Here is a 16,337-nt window from a genome sequence, read left to right as displayed (position 1 = left end):
TCTCGCACTTAGCACCACCACTGAATCGGGGAATCAGCACTTAGCAACCCCTCGGGGGAATCAGCACATAGCAACCCCCTTTTCATTTCAAAGATACGGTGGATATCGCACTTAGCACCACCAATGAACCGGGGAATCAGCACTTAGCAACCCCTTGGGGGAATCAGCACATAGCAACCCCCTTTTCACATTTCAAAGATATGGTGGATCACGCACATAGCACCACCAATGAACCGGGGAATCAGCACTTAGCAACCCCTCGGGGGAATCAGCACATAGCAACCCCCTTTCACATTTAAAAATACGGTGGACTCAGCACTTAGCAACCACCAATAAGTAGGGGAATCAGCACTTAGCAACCCCTCTATATGTAATATGCTCCGGCCTATTCCGAGTGTCCAACTAGAAACCGTATTTTGCAACCCTTACCACCTTTCCCGATTTAACAACATTTTTGGAATCTTGCCAAACACTTATTTTAATTTCAAATAAATCTCAACACATGTCAAATAATATCAAAATAATACATTAAGTCACGTGTTTACTTACCTCGGTGCAAAATATCGTAATTTTGCACTTCACTCCACTATCTTTTCTTTTCCTCGTTTGAGATAATCTTCACGTCTTTCTTGATCTATAATAGCAAATTTAACTCATTTAATGTTCAAATTCATTAAAATAATCCACCACCCAAATTTTTGAAAAATTACAATTTTGCCCCCAAACTTTTGCATAATTACACTTTTGTCCCCAAGCTCGGAAATTAAACTTCATCACTTATTCTTAGGTTTTATGACATGCTGAACATTTTTCCCTTCTATGGCAACATCAAATTCTCACTCTAACATACACTTATGAACAATAATTATTTTTACCGATTATGCCTATTTACCCGTTTTCGCTTAAAATCGCTTAGCAAAAGTTGTTTAACATAATTTATAGCTTCATATTCCACCATAAAACAGCAAAATAAACACATTTCACCTATGGGTATTTTTCCAAATATGAGCCCTAACACGAATTATTGCTAGAATAAGCTAAACCGAGTTACGAGGATTCCAAAAATGCGAAGAACATTAAAAACGGGGCTAGGATGCACTTACTATGAGCTTGAGAAAGCAAAGAAACCTTAGCTATGGCTTCCTTCAAATTTCGGCAGCAACTAATGAGGAAGATGATGATTTTTGTCATCTTTTTCCCATTTTAGTTTTTTTATTACCAAATGACTAATATGCCCCCACTTAAAAAAAATCTATTTCTCTCATTTCTTATGTCTATTTTTGTCCATCAACTAACTAATGGTCTAATTACCACATAAAGACCTCCAATTTAAAATTTCATAACAATTAGACACCTCTAAGATGTAGAACTCAACTTTTGCACTATTTACAATTTAGTCCTTTTGACTAAATTGAGTGCCCAAACGTCGAAATTTTCGAATGAAATTTTTACGAAAATTTTCCGTGAAATTGTAGATCATAAAAATATAATAATAACCATATTTCCCCTCGTCGGATTTGTGGTCCCGAAACCACTATTCCGACTAGGCCCAGAATCGGGCTGTTACAACTCTCCCCCCCTTAGGGATTTTCGTCCCCGAAAATCTTACCGGAAAAGAGGTTTGGGTACTGTTTCCTCATAATTTCCTCCGGTTCCCACGTAGCCTCTTCCATTCCATGTTTTTGCCACAACACTTTCACTAAGGCTACACTTTTATTTCTTAACTGTTTGACCTCCCGAGCCAAAATCTTTATGGGTTCTTCTTCATAAGTCATATCTGGTCGAACCTCAATCTCTGTAGGGGAAACTATATGTGAAGGATCCGAACGGTAACGTCGCAACATCGACACATGAAATACATTATGTATCTTTTCCAACTCTGGCGGTAAAGCTAACCGATATGCTACAGGGCCAACTCTCTCGGTAACTTCATATGGTCCAATAAAACGTGGACTTAGTTTGCCTTTACGACCAAATCTCAGAATCTTCTTCCATGGAGACACCTTCAAGAACACCTTATCACCTACTTGAAACTCAATTTCTTTTCTCTTTAAATCCGCATACGACTTTTGCCGATCTGAGGCAGCCTTTAAACAGTCACGAATTATTTTCACCTTTTCTTCAGTTTCTTTCACCAAGTCGACTCCATGAATCCGGTTCTCACCGAGCTCAGTCCAATATAAAGGAGTTCTACACTTACGCCCATATAATGCTTCATACGGTGCCATTCGTATACTTGACTGATAGCTATTGTTATAAGCAAATTCAACCAATGGTAGATATTTCTCCCAACTGCCTTTCAATTCTAAAATACAACACCGGAGCATATCTTCAAGAATTTGAATCACTCTTTCCGATTGCCCGTCAGTTTGCGGATGAAACGCAGTACTGAAATTCAATTTTGTACCCAAGGCTTCCTGCAACTTTATCCAAAACCTCGAAGTAAATCTCGGATCTCTATCCGATATAATAGATTTAGGCACCCCATGTAATCTCACTATTTCAGCAACATATAATTCTGCCAACCTGTCAAGTGAGTAATCAATGCGTATCGGAATAAAATGAGCCGACTTTGTCAATCTATCAACAATTACCCAAATAGCATCTTTCTTCTTTGGAGTTAAAGGCAATCCTGTCACAAAATCCATCGTAATACTATCCCACTTCCACTCTGGAATCGTTATCGGTTGAAGTAAACCCGATGGCACTTGATGCTCAGCCTTCACTTGTTGACAGATTAAACATTTTGTTACAAATTCCGAGATATCCTTTTTCATGCCCGGCCACCAATACAACTTCCTCAAATCATTGTACATTTTCACACTACCCGGATGGACTGATAAATCACCACTGTGTGCCTCACCTAAAATAGTCCGAATTAGCTCATCATTTCTCGGTACACATATTCTGTCCCTGAACATCAGGCAATCATCTGAACCAATTTGAAAATCTGAGTCAACACCTACTTCACACTGAGCTCTCTTGGCTTGCAATTTACTGTCATTCTTTTGAGATTCCCGAATTTGCTGAAGAAATAACGGTCTAGCTCTCAATTCAACCAACATTGAGCCATCATCAGATAAAGTTAACATCGTACCCATAGCTCTCAAAGCAAATAAAGATTTTCTGCTCAAGGCATCAGCAACCACATTAGCTTTCCCGGGGTGATAATCAATCACTAGCTCATAGTCTTTGATTAGCTCGAGCCATCTTCGTTGCCGCAAATTCAAGTCTTTTTGACTCATCAAATATTTCAAACTCTTATGATCAGTGAAGATTCGGCACTTTTCACCATACAAATAATGACGCCAAATTTTTAAAGCAAAAACAATAGCAGCCAATTCTAAATCATGCGTCGGATAATTCTTCTCATGCGGTTTCAACTGTCTCGAAGCATAAGCTATTACTTTGCCCTCTTGCATTAACACACACCCAAGGCCATTCAACGATGCATCACTGTAAATTACAAACTCCTTCCCGGACTCAGGTTGCACCAACACTGGCGCCTCAGTCAATAATGCCTTCAACTTTTCAAAACTCTGTTGACATTTATCGGTCCATTCAAACTTGACATTCTTCTGCAGTAACTTAGTCATAGGAGAAGCAATCATCGAAAATCCCTTGACAAAGCGTCTGTAATACCCAGCTAAGCCCAGAAAGCTTCTAACTTCTGTCACATTCTTTGGTGGCTCCCAATCAACAATTGCTGAAATTTTGCTTGGATCAACCCGAATACCTTCACTTGAAACTATATGTCCCAAGAATCCAACCTCACGAAGCCAAAACTCACTTTTGCTGAATTTAGCATACAATTTCTTTTCTTTCAGAATCTGCAACACAGTTCTTAAATGTTCTGCATGCTCAGATTCATCCCGAGAATAGATTAAAATATCATCTATGAACACCACCACGAACTTATCCAAGTACGGCCGAAAAATTCGGTTCATCAAGTCCATAAAAATAGCTGGAGCATTTGTTAACCCAAAAGGCATTACCAGAAATTCATAGTGTCCATACCTTGTTCTAAAGGCGGTTTTCGGCACATCAGACTCTTTAACTCTTAACTGATAGTAACCAGACCTCAAATCAATCTTAGAAAACACTGTTGCCCCTTTTAATTGATCAAATAAATCATCAATTCTCGGTAAAGGATACTTGTTCTTTATAGTCACCTTGTTGAGCTGACGATAGTCAATACAAAGTCTCATAGAGCCGTCCTTTTTTTTCACAAATAACACAGGAGCACCCCAAGGAGAAAAACTCGGTCTCACAAATCCTTTATCTGTCAACTCTTGTAACTGAGCTTTTAATTCCTTCAACTCAGTCGGAGCCATTCGATACGGTGCAATAGAAATCGGTGCAGTACCAGGTAACAGATCAATAGAAAACTCAACTTCTCTAATCGGAGGTAACCCAGGCAATTCCTCTGGAAATACATCTGGAAATTCACAGACTACCGGCACTGATTCAAGCTTCGACCCAGTTATATCAGTATTCAACACATAAGCAAGATAAACTTCACATCCCTTTCTCAAGTATTTCTGAGCAGACATGTGCGAAATCACCATAGGCAACTTATTCGGCTCCTCTGTTTCAATCCGGAGAATTTCACCATTTTCACACTTTAATTCAAGAATTTTCTGTCTACAATTTACCTTGGCATCATGCAATATCAACCAATCCATCCCCAAAATAACATCAAACTCATCAAATGGTAACAACATCAAATTAGCCGGGAAACAGTGACCTTGAATCATCAGGGGACAATTCTTGCAAACCTTATCGACTAAGACATATTTGCCTAAAGGATTTGATACTTTAACTACAAATTCAGTGTTTTCAACAGGCAATTTCTTACTAGACACCAAATTCATGCATATATATGAATGAGTAGAGCCGGGATCAATCAAAGCAATAACATCAATATCATTAAGAGAAAATGTACCAGTAATCACATCGGGAGATGAGGCATCCTCTCGAGCGCGTATAGCTTAAGTCCTGGCAGGCGCTCTAGTTTCTGATCCTCCAGCTGCATCTTTTATCACACTCTTACCACTGGCTTTGCTTCCCACATTTCTCGGTGGTCTGCCTCTACTGACAACATCACCCGATCCAGCTCTTTGTAATCTTTCTTCTTCTATTCTCTCAGGGCAGTCTTTTACATAATGCTCTTGGGAACCACATCTGAAACAAGCTCGTTTAAATCCCCAACACTCACCAGTATGTCGCCTGCCACACTGTTGACATTCAGGTCTGGTGTTTCCTACATTACCCACACTTGCCACTGAGGTAGCTCGAGTTGTAATTCCGGAATATGACCTCCCTCGGTCTCTGCGTGAATACCCAACTGAACCGGTTGGTCGTGGATCCATCCCTTTAAACTTCTTCGGGTGAGATTGAAATGTTCTGCCCATTGACCTCTTCCTTACATCTCGAGCTTCCATCTCTGCCCTTCTCTTTTCTCTACTCAGCTCTTCAGCTTTGCAAGCACGATCAACTAATACCACAAATTCTTTTAACTCTAAAATTCCAACATGTAATCTGATGTCTTCATTTAGCCCCTCTTCAAATCTTTTACACATAATAGCCTCCGTAGGCACACATTCCTGGGCATATTTACTAAGCCGAACAAACTCCCGTTCATATTCTGCTACGGACATTCGGCCCTGTTTCAACCCAAGAAACTCTTTGCGTTTTTGATCAATAAATCGTTGGCTTACATATTTCTTTCTAAATTCTTCCTGAAAGAAGTCCCAAGTAACTCTTTCTTTTGGAACCACCGTTATTAATGTTTTCCACCAACGGTATGTCGAATCCTTCAATAAAGACACAGCACATTTCAAACATTCTTCAGGGGTGCAAGATAATTCATCAAATACCCGAATAGTATTTTCAAGCCAAAACTCGGCTTTTTCCGGATCATCATCAACATTGGCCCTGAAATCTTCAGCCCCATGCTTTCGAATTCTATCAACGGGTGGTTTACTTGATCTCACCAATTCAGCACTTCGTGGAGCTACGGGGACCGGTGGAGGAATAGGAGGGGGTGGAGGAGGAGGAACATTCGGATTTACACGGACATATTTTATATACCAATCACTCATCATTCGGAGGAAGGCTTCTCGAGCCTCATCCTGTCCATGTGTCTCATGTCTACTCTCTTCATGCGCGGTCCCTTGCGCGAGAGCCGGCGCGTTACTTTCAACATCATCTGCCACACTTCGATCAGGATCCATTTACTATATAAAACAAAATTTTAAATTGTCAGAAATCATCACACTATCACAATAATTTTATGGCATGTATAGACTGACTTCCACACGTATTTTATTGGTCCGAGAACCGACTAAACCGTAGCTCTGATACCACTAAAATGTAACACCCCTTACCCGTATTCCTTACCGGAACAGAGTATGAGGTATTACTAAATTTTTAAAAATTTTCGACAGCATTTCTACTTATTTTTGCTTAAACCTCCTGCAAATTTAGAACACATTCCAATATACCAACCAATTTCATTTGTATAAACACACATATAGTTTAACTATTAATAAACACTACATTTAAAAAGGGAACCATAACATATATTTACATGATGATCCCACATTACATAAAGTGTCTATACATGCCATAAAATTTCGGAACACTAGTAGTAAAATACCCCAAATGTGAAGGATAGTGTAGATGATTGTCTGACTTCGTTCCAATTTCCGAGTTGTTGGAAGTCACTATAACCAAGAGAAAAATAAAATCGAGTAAGCATATAGCTTAGTAAGTAAACACATGATAAATAAGTAATTACTCCCATAACTACACCAAAATATAAACTTATTCATGAATAACTTTATTGTTTAGGCAATTTCCAGCAAGCTGTTTTTCTGCGTCATAGTCGCTAATTTATTTTTATCTGGAGCTACAGGGCTCCAAATTGAGTTCCGTAAATTTTCCCTGAAACTAGACTCATATACCATTCTGCCATAAAATTTCCAGAATTTTTAACCCAGCCAATTAGTACAGTTTATTCATTAAACCTTCCCCTGTTTCACTGCCCAACGGTTCTGACCCTTCCTCACTAAAATTTACTTAACTCTCTGTACAAAATTTGAAAAATGGGTTTTCTTGTTTCTAATAAAAATAGACTCAATAAGGATTCCAGGGATATAAATTTCATGCCATAATTATTATTTTTTTACAATTTTTGGTAATTTTCCAAAGTTAGAACAGGGGATCTCGAAATCAATCCAGCCCTGTTTTAGTAAAATTCAGATATCTCCAAAAATAAAACTCTTTTGCTTATTCTATTTCTTTCATATGAAAACAGACACATCCAGCTTCAATTTCATATATTATTCAGCTTCCCATTCATTTTCCACCATTTATAGTGATTTTTCAAAGTTACCCAACTGCTGTTATTCAACACAGTTTATAATTAAATCGTTCCTTTTTCGTTTTTGATATTTTCTCCCATCTCATACATGGATCGATTTAGTGTCCAACTCAATATTTACCCCATAAAATTTTCCACCATATGGCAATATTCACCTTCCACACTTTTTCGTTGAACACTCGGAATGTTAACCGTTATTGGTGGATCTCGCACTTAGCACCACCACTGAATCGGGGAATCAGCACTTAGCAACCCCTCGGGGGAATCAGCACATAGCAACCCCCTTTTCATTTCAAAGATACGGTGGATATCGCACTTAGCACCACCAATGAACCGGGGAATCAGCACTTAGCAACCCCTTGGGGGAATCAGCACATAGCAACCCCCTTTTCACATTTCAAAGATATGGTGGATCACGCACATAGCACCACCAATGAACCGGGGAATCAGCACTTAGCAACCCCTCGGGGGAATCAGCACATAGCAACCCCCTTTCACATTTAAAAATACGGTGGACTCAGCACTTAGCAACCACCAATAAGTAGGGGAATCAGCACTTAGCAACCCCTCTATATGTAATATGCTCCGGCCTATTCCGAGTGTCCAACTAGAAACCGTATTTTGCAACCCTTACCACCTTTCCCGATTTAACAACATTTTTGGAATCTTGCCAAACACTTATTTTAATTTCAAATAAATCTCAACACATGTCAAATAATATCAAAATAATACATTAAGTCACGTGTTTACTTACCTCGGTGCAAAATATCGTAATTTTGCACTTCACTCCACTATCTTTTCTTTTCCTCGTTTGAGATAATCTTCACGTCTTTCTTGATCTATAATAGCAAATTTAACTCATTTAATGTTCAAATTCATTAAAATAATCCACCACCCAAATTTTTGAAAAATTACAATTTTGCCCCCAAACTTTTGCATAATTACACTTTTGTCCCCAAGCTCGGAAATTAAACTTCATCACTTATTCTTAGGTTTTATGACATGCTGAACATTTTTCCCTTCTATGGCAACATCAAATTCTCACTCTAACATACACTTATGAACAATAATTATTTTTACCGATTATGCCTATTTACCCGTTTTCGCTTAAAATCGCTTAGCAAAAGTTGTTTAACATAATTTATAGCTTCATATTCCACCATAAAACAGCAAAATAAACACATTTCACCTATGGGTATTTTTCCAAATATGAGCCCTAACACGAATTATTGCTAGAATAAGCTAAACCGAGTTACGAGGATTCCAAAAATGCGAAGAACATTAAAAACGGGGCTAGGATGCACTTACTATGAGCTTGAGAAAGCAAAGAAACCTTAGCTATGGCTTCCTTCAAATTTCGGCAGCAACTAATGAGGAAGATGATGATTTTTGTCATCTTTTTCCCATTTTAGTTTTTTTATTACCAAATGACTAATATGCCCCCACTTAAAAAAAATCTATTTCTCTCATTTCTTATGTCTATTTTTGTCCATCAACTAACTAATGGTCTAATTACCACATAAAGACCTCCAATTTAAAATTTCATAACAATTAGACACCTCTAAGATGTAGAACTCAACTTTTGCACTATTTACAATTTAGTCCTTTTGACTAAATTGAGTGCCCAAACGTCGAAATTTTCGAATGAAATTTTTACGAAAATTTTCCGTGAAATTGTAGATCATAAAAATATAATAATAACCATATTTCCCCTCGTCGGATTTGTGGTCCCGAAACCACTATTCCGACTAGGCCCAGAATCGGGCTGTTACAATATGACCGAGAAAACCCACTTTTCGAAGATAAAATTCACATTTACTGAATTTAGCATATAGCTGCTTCTCTCGCAGAATTTGCAACACAATTCTCAAATGTTTTGCATGCTCATTTTTATCTCGGGAATAAACTAAGATATCATCAATAAAAACTACCATGAACCTGTCTAAATATAGTCTGAATATCCGATTCATCAGGTCCATAAATACTGCAGGTACATTAGTCAGCCCAAACAGCATAACAAGAAACTCATAATGCCGGTACCTAATTCTGAAAGTTATTTTCGATACATCTACTCATTGCTGCAATAACAATGATGCAAATTGAGCTAAAGCTCAATCAACTTTTTCTTTATCATTTGAGATGGTTTTTCAACTTTATAAATATTTGGCTCAATATATTATTCAGTGCTCAAGTTTGGTACTTTTTTTCTAATATGGTACTCATGTTTTTTTTGTCTATTGTGGTATTTATGGTACTTATGGTTTTTCAATGTGATGGTTTTTATTTTTTTTCATGGTACTTATGGCACTTAAAATCTTGCTTAATTTTAGTTTCTAATAGTGTTAACTTTTTAGTGTTTACTAAATATGAGTATAATATTGGACAAAAAAACACAAGTATCATATTGAAAAAAAAGTGTCAAAATTGGGTACCAAATGATATATTAAGTCATAATATTTAATGGTAGAATTATAAATAATTAATACATCATTAGTACTTGAGTATGGCTTCAATGTTCAACTTGGTACCTGAATTTTTTTTTCAACTAGGTACCTGAGTTTCTTTTTTTTCAATGTTCAATTTAGCTTCTAGACTAAATGGCATCATGTAGCCCAATGAATATTTGACAACTGTGCTCTAGTTAAAAAAAACACAAGTATTTAATTGGGACTAAAATACTCAAGTACTAATTTTGAACACTAAAGCTAAACTAAGTGTTTAATTAGAACCAAAAATAATTGAGTATCAAAGTGAATATTGAAATCAAACATATGTACCAAATTGATAATAATAAAAACCGGCTGCTAAATTGAACGTTGAAGCAAAATTAAGATATCAAAGAGTACATTAACCCAATTATAAAAGTACACTTGAAATAATTTCCGACCTGCCGGATTCGAACCAGCGACCTAAGGATTGCTCTGACACTTACCACTACAGTCCTCCGCTCTACCAACTGAGCTAAGGTCGGTTGCGTGTAACTTCTTAAATACTTTTTTAAATTATGTTTTAGGTTTTTATTGCTAATTTCTGCAGTTGAAAATAATATAAAATTAAAAAACTAATTGTAGCAAAAAGAATACTTTATATAATTAATTTACATACTACAATGATATCAGAGGAAGGTAGTTTTGAAATATACTTCTACGAAGTCGATTAGAAAATGGTGTTTTATTTTGGAATTATCTACATTAGTTGTTAAAATTCATATTTTTTTTCATTATTAATACTCTTAGTTGTCATATTAGATTCGAAAAACATTGATTAAATTTTTAAATTTCAAATTAAATACAACTCTTCGAATAACTCATTAATTGAATAGTTAACTACAATTATACCTACCGCTTGTGCAAAACCTTGTTGAAATTAGTGAGCAAAAAGTCTTCCATTTTCAATACTTGCATTAAGATATCCTTCTTCTTTTCTATTATTTTTATATTTTTTAATAATAAACTTCATTTGAATACACACAAAATTTCAAGTCATTAAAGTATAAACTAAAGTTGAAAGCAATGCTGATCCGAATATAAACAAGTACAAACCGGATAAACCCTGTCATGTTACCATCCCTAACTAGCTAGAATTCCGACGTGATATTTCTAAAAGATTATCAGCGGTCATGGTGTAATGAATGTAGTTCATTCAAACCCTACTATGCAAATCTTCTTTTTCCAGCAAAACCACAGCCATAACCATGCCCAAATAACTATTTTCCGCCATCATAGAGCATGTCCAATGAGCCAATCCAATATGCCACCACATTAGGGCCTTTTTTAACGATTAAAAATAAGATGGAAATTAACATTTTATGTTGATATGCAAAACAAAACTTCCAATGTCTCAAAATCACAACTCTAAGATTCCAACGACAAAACATAGCAGAAAATTTGTCCACATACAAAACTCTTAACACATGGGTAAATAACTCAAAAGATCCTGTTTGATGGGCCCATGGTACTCTTCAAGTAGAGGCACCTCACCTGCAATTAATACAAATTCATTAAGAAAGATGAACTTTATATGGAAGGAGTAACCAGGCAACCTAAACAAACAAACAAGCTAAGAAAACCTACATTTTGCCAGTTTTTCTTCAACAATGAAACCAGGAAATTGACACTCATTTGCACATTTTGGAAGATCTGCTTCTCCTCCATCGCAACATTCCCAACGGCAACTCCCATGCAAAGAACCTTCTTCAGCTGGAACTTAACCATCGCCTTGGTCTCATTCACTTTGGACTCTAGCGATTCCTGGTGAGTAACAAGGGTTGGGAATTTCCCTGCATTCATGCATAAAATCAGCCATGTAACATCTCAGCCCAAAAATCACAACAGACACAGGCAAATCCCATTAACTTAGCCTCCCCGGTATTGACTAAAATTTGCTGAAAACAGATGCAATACTTGCCTGCTTTGTTGAGACCAGGACCCAGGAGACGAGGGATCTGCTTGATGACAGATTCAGAAGCCAAAAAAGCATGATACTTCTTGGCAAGCTTTTTGACCAACTTTTTGTTCTTGTTTAGCTTCTTCAGTGCTTCAACATCCATATAATCCAAACCTATCTTCTCTGCCTGCAGTACAAATTAAACCATTTAAAACAACTAACATCAATGCACAAATCACAACTCAGAGGTAGACACTTCCACATAACTCCTACGCTTGCGTCCAGAAAACAAAGGACAGTTTCAAGCAATGTAAGCAAACAAAGCTTTATCAGAGAACACTGCAAAATTACCTCTTCAACATGCTGGGCATCTCCAAGCATGCAGATCTTCATTTTAGGGCGAGGAATGTGTGGCAACTTCACAGAACCACTGAAACGCTTGTCTTTTTGGGGATCATAGTTTTTCAACCCAATCTGGAGTTCAATAGTCTCAGTAAACTTACGCTGCTTCTCCTTGGACTGAGCTACAATGGTTGAAATAGCTTCTCTAAGGGCATCACTCTGAAGCTTACTGTAAATGACAACCAAAAATCTTTTAGGAAATAAAACTCTAAACAAGTCAACAGGAATCAACAACAAGCAACATAAACAACTCTTAATCATACAATGAACACCCAAATACTATGATTTGTTCAACTCAGTCTTCAGACAATAACAGAAACACCAACCATCACTGTAATCCAAATTCACAACTTACAAGGTTTATAGAGCCTAAGTTGAAATTTTCCAACATAAAGACATTGAATGGCACAAAACCAGTCTAATCAATTAGCCAAAACATAAAGTGTCGGCTAAGTGTGAAAACCTCTACCACTTAGCAACAAGACCATCTCCTATTTTCATAGATGAAAGTACGAAACAGGTCATCCTATAAAACACAAACGACTAAAAGGAGCCAAAACTCGTCTAGTTCAAGTACATTCAATATAAAACAAGATTAAAATCCTAATAAACAACTTAATAATGAAGAGGAATTTATCAGAAAAACAAACATGTATAAAATTGGGTAACTTAGATTCAACTTGTTACAAAGAAAACAAAGCATGACCAGATAACCCCAAAAGATAAAAATGAAAGGAAAATAAAACGACAGAATTTAAAAATTACCTCATCTCTGAATCTCTGTTCTTTCCACGAACAAAACTATAAAATTTACCTGTAAAACAAAGCTACCAAGTCATCCAGAAATGAACAAAAAAAAGGACGTATCAAAACTAGATCTAACAAGAAAAATGGAGTTGTTTAGGGATATAGAGTAACTACCAGAGAAGAGAAAACCCTAGCCGCACTATGAATTTTGTTGAGGAGAAATATATAGTATCAGCAAAAGTAATAAACGCTAACTAAGTATTGTAATTATATTGAAATTGGGCCAACGGAAAGTTTAAACCCAATTCATTCGGGCTTAGACTTTGGTTTGGATTCGGCCTACCCATATTACTGTCTTCAGCCCAAAATAGTGAATAACAGTTATTTATGCTTTTTCGGATTTTCTGCCCAGATGCATCAGACTTTGTATTTCGAGATGTTGTATGATACTTGAGTTAGGGAAAGAGTGTATTGCAATGGTGAAAGTAAGTAGGCTTTTTTGAAGACTAATAGTAAAGAAGGTGAAGATGAAGAAGAGGAAGACAGGTGATAATTTATACTTGGGTTTGGGGCTACCCAGGAGGTTGCTTGTTGCCTGCATGTGTATGGGAATGGTTGATGCTTTGTCCTAGCTCGATATGATTGGCAAAACTATGTGTATGGGAATGGTAGTCCTTGTCGATATGATTGGAAAATCTACCCCCAAAGTTATATAAAACCCTCTATGTTCCCACTTCAAAACATAAAAGGAGTTTTGGGCAAGAAAAAAAAATGAAGATAGCCACTTTTTCGAGTCCACAATTTCACTCCACCTTACTATAACAACCTTTAATTTTGTTTCAAGCATTTATTTAATTTTGAGAATATTAAGTAAGTATTTTTAGTTTTTAATAGATTTTTTATATTATATTAAGTATTGTTAATTTATATTAATTTATTGCTATTAATTTTTTACAAGTTTAAGGTTCAAAGATAGGCAACAAATTCTTTGTAACAATCTATTATAATGGAGAAATTTGTAACATTGAAGTTGGCACTATTTTTCAATCAAGACATCAAATAAGTAAGTGTTTCAATATAACTATCAAACTTGATGAACTAACGTCAAAGATCAATTCAAAAATTACAGCTCTATGGCGAGGGATGTTGCCTATACTGGTGTATAGATTTAAAACATTATCCAATCCTCTCATCTTAGCACACTTGAGCTTTATGATGATGATGATGTCGCGACTATGATATCAACCCATTTTTCAATCAAAAATGTTGCAATACGTTGAGTTGTATGATGCCAAACAAAGTTGCGTAGTAGGTGATATTTCAAGTCCATCCATGCTTGTCTTTAATATTTCTCTAGCTATACGTGAAATATACAAGGTCGAGACCCCATATGTAGAGTTACCATATGCACTAATAGGAAGATTGTCCATATGCAGGTTGGATCTTGACTCGAATGAAGCATTAGACAATCTATACTAGTATGTTGCACCATCAACATCGTTGATTCCTATTAATTTGAACATTGATGATGAGTGATGCGAACTTCTAGATGAAGATGAAGATATTAACGAATTTAGTGATCCCTAGATCGAAGGTGTTCCTAATGCCAACGTCGATGATGATGATGATGACAATTACACTAATGGCAACATTGTTGCAAACTTGCCAAAAGTTGAAGGAGGTTGTATCATTCTTTGTCTCCTTGAACCTCCATCCCACTTGCACAATATTGACATAAATGAAATTAAGGTATTGGAATTTCCAGAATATCCTAATATAGTGCCAAGCTATATAATGAGTTCAGTTGCAAATTTCAAAAATCTATATCTAAGGGCACAATTTCTATCAAATGATGTAGTTGTAGTAGCCATCAAGCACTATAACATTAAAGCTTGTGTTGATTACAAAACTGCAATATCTTCACTGACTTTGTAAGTTGGCAAGTGTTGGAAGTACGAGAATGGGTGTAATTGGAGAGTTAGAGCTAGGCTAAGGAAGAGGGCAAAAGTTTGGAAAATCTAAAAATAGAATAGACCCCACACATACACTTTTGCTTGGCTTTCATAGGATCATCAAAAAATATATTCAAACTTAATTTGTAGCTGCATTATGTCGTTGGTGAAGGTAAGCCCGACTATTCTAGTTGTTGTTTTGATCGCCGACATGCAACCTTAGTATAAGTACATCGTCAATTATCAAAAAGCGTGGTATGTGAAACAAAAGGTCATTTCTCGATTATATGAAGATTGAGATAAGTCTTACAACAAGTTGTTGTCATGGTTAGTGGCAATGAAACAATTTGCACCAAGTATTGTGGTCGAATTACAAACCCTCGATGCGTGTTATCCATCCAGTCAACTAGTAGAGGGCATGAAAATATTCCATCGATTAAGGCGTGGCCAATTTCTAAGCCCATTGTCCAAATAAACAGGACTTGGATGTATGGTAATTATACGGAAATCATTCTAATTGTTGTTGCGCAAGACATGAACTGAAACACCATTTTGATAGCATTTGTGATTGTGGAGAAAGAAAACATGGAGTCTTGGTATTTTTTTGACAAATCTATGATGATACGTTATTAACACTACAACATATGTATCAATTTGTGGCAAAATTTCTATGTGGCACTTAAAACAATGTCACAAATATATACCACAAATGTGATGGGAGCAATTAATCATCACACTTAATGGTTGATAGTATATATTATATGATAATCTCAACAAAATTCATAAATTTACGGTACTATATGTTTGGCACAAAAATTTACCTCTAAAAAATTTTGGTGGGAAATATTTTTGTGACATCTCAAGAAAATTGTAACGATTTTTCTTCATACCAATGTAAATTCTTTTTGTAACGAATTATTATTTATCTTTAAAAAAAGAAATATATTTAGTTATTAATAAGCATTCTTTGTAATAGTTTGATTTGTGTATTTAAATATACAAAATGTGACGTGTTATTTTTCATGGAAAATAGGTTTAGCGTGTTATTAATACGCTAATGTTTTTATTTGAATTGAAGTTCCAATACATTAAATATTAGAATAAATGAAAGCAATGCATGCCTGAACCATGTTAGATCAATTGGTTAAAAAAAACACACAATAAATCAAAATGGTCATATAATTGTAGCAAGTGCTCTAGAAGAGATCCATGACATAATTAATCATTAGAATTCTAGAAGAGAATTAGGTAAATGAAAGTAAAAATTGTGAAAATGAAGAGATCTCAATAAGTTATTGTTGAGTATGACTCATATTTCAGTCAAGTTTGATAAATAATCTTTTACTTAAACTCTATTTACTTGTTTCAATCAAATTCTAATTAGTCTAGATTATTTTATTATTATTTGACCTATGAATTTAGCCTATAAATAGACTCTTTTACAACCTTAAAAAATACATCCA

The 16,337-nt window shown here is 35.9% G+C and overlaps 2 protein-coding genes and 1 non-coding gene across 4 annotated transcripts; all 3 read right to left on the bottom strand.

Moving 5' to 3' along the window:
- Positions 1–597: 597 nt before the first annotated feature.
- Positions 598–5,456, bottom strand: LOC121220871 (uncharacterized). Its single transcript, XM_041100552.1, has 2 exons — positions 4,946–5,456; positions 598–634 (listed from the first exon to the last, which is right to left on the bottom strand). Exon 1 carries the CDS (start codon positions 5,442–5,444, stop codon positions 4,992–4,994), a length of 453 nt encoding a protein of 150 aa, XP_040956486.1. The 5' UTR covers positions 5,445–5,456; the 3' UTR covers positions 598–634; positions 4,946–4,991.
- Positions 5,457–10,268: 4,812 nt separating this feature from the next.
- On the bottom strand, positions 10,269–10,358 carry TRNAY-GUA (transfer RNA tyrosine (anticodon GUA)). The gene is given in 2 exon segments: positions 10,269–10,304; positions 10,322–10,358. It is a non-coding gene; the product is annotated as a tRNA-Tyr (tRNA).
- Positions 10,359–11,174: 816 nt separating this feature from the next.
- LOC107891520 (60S ribosomal protein L10a) lies at positions 11,175–13,374 on the bottom strand. 2 transcript variants are annotated; one of them, XM_016816354.2, is made up of 6 exons: positions 13,097–13,374; positions 12,941–12,989; positions 12,125–12,344; positions 11,795–11,960; positions 11,461–11,666; positions 11,175–11,367 (listed from the first exon to the last, which is right to left on the bottom strand). In XM_016816354.2, the coding sequence occupies exons 2-6, from the start codon at positions 12,943–12,945 to the stop codon at positions 11,314–11,316; spliced, it is 651 nt and encodes a 216-aa protein (XP_016671843.1). In that variant the 5' UTR covers positions 12,946–12,989; positions 13,097–13,374; the 3' UTR covers positions 11,175–11,313. The 2 variants fall into 2 exon arrangements, with proteins under 2 accessions (XP_016671843.1, XP_016671844.1); XM_016816355.2 differs by having other exon boundaries at positions 12,941–13,002; positions 13,097–13,153.
- Between the last annotated feature and the right edge of the window lie 2,963 nt (positions 13,375–16,337).

This window comes from Gossypium hirsutum, chromosome D09 (assembly GCF_007990345.1).
Source record: "Gossypium hirsutum isolate 1008001.06 chromosome D09, Gossypium_hirsutum_v2.1, whole genome shotgun sequence".
Lineage (NCBI taxonomy): Eukaryota > Viridiplantae > Streptophyta > Magnoliopsida > Malvales > Malvaceae > Gossypium > Gossypium hirsutum.
The sequence above is the reverse complement of the archived record's forward strand: the minus strand, read 5'-3'. Positions and strand labels throughout refer to the sequence as shown.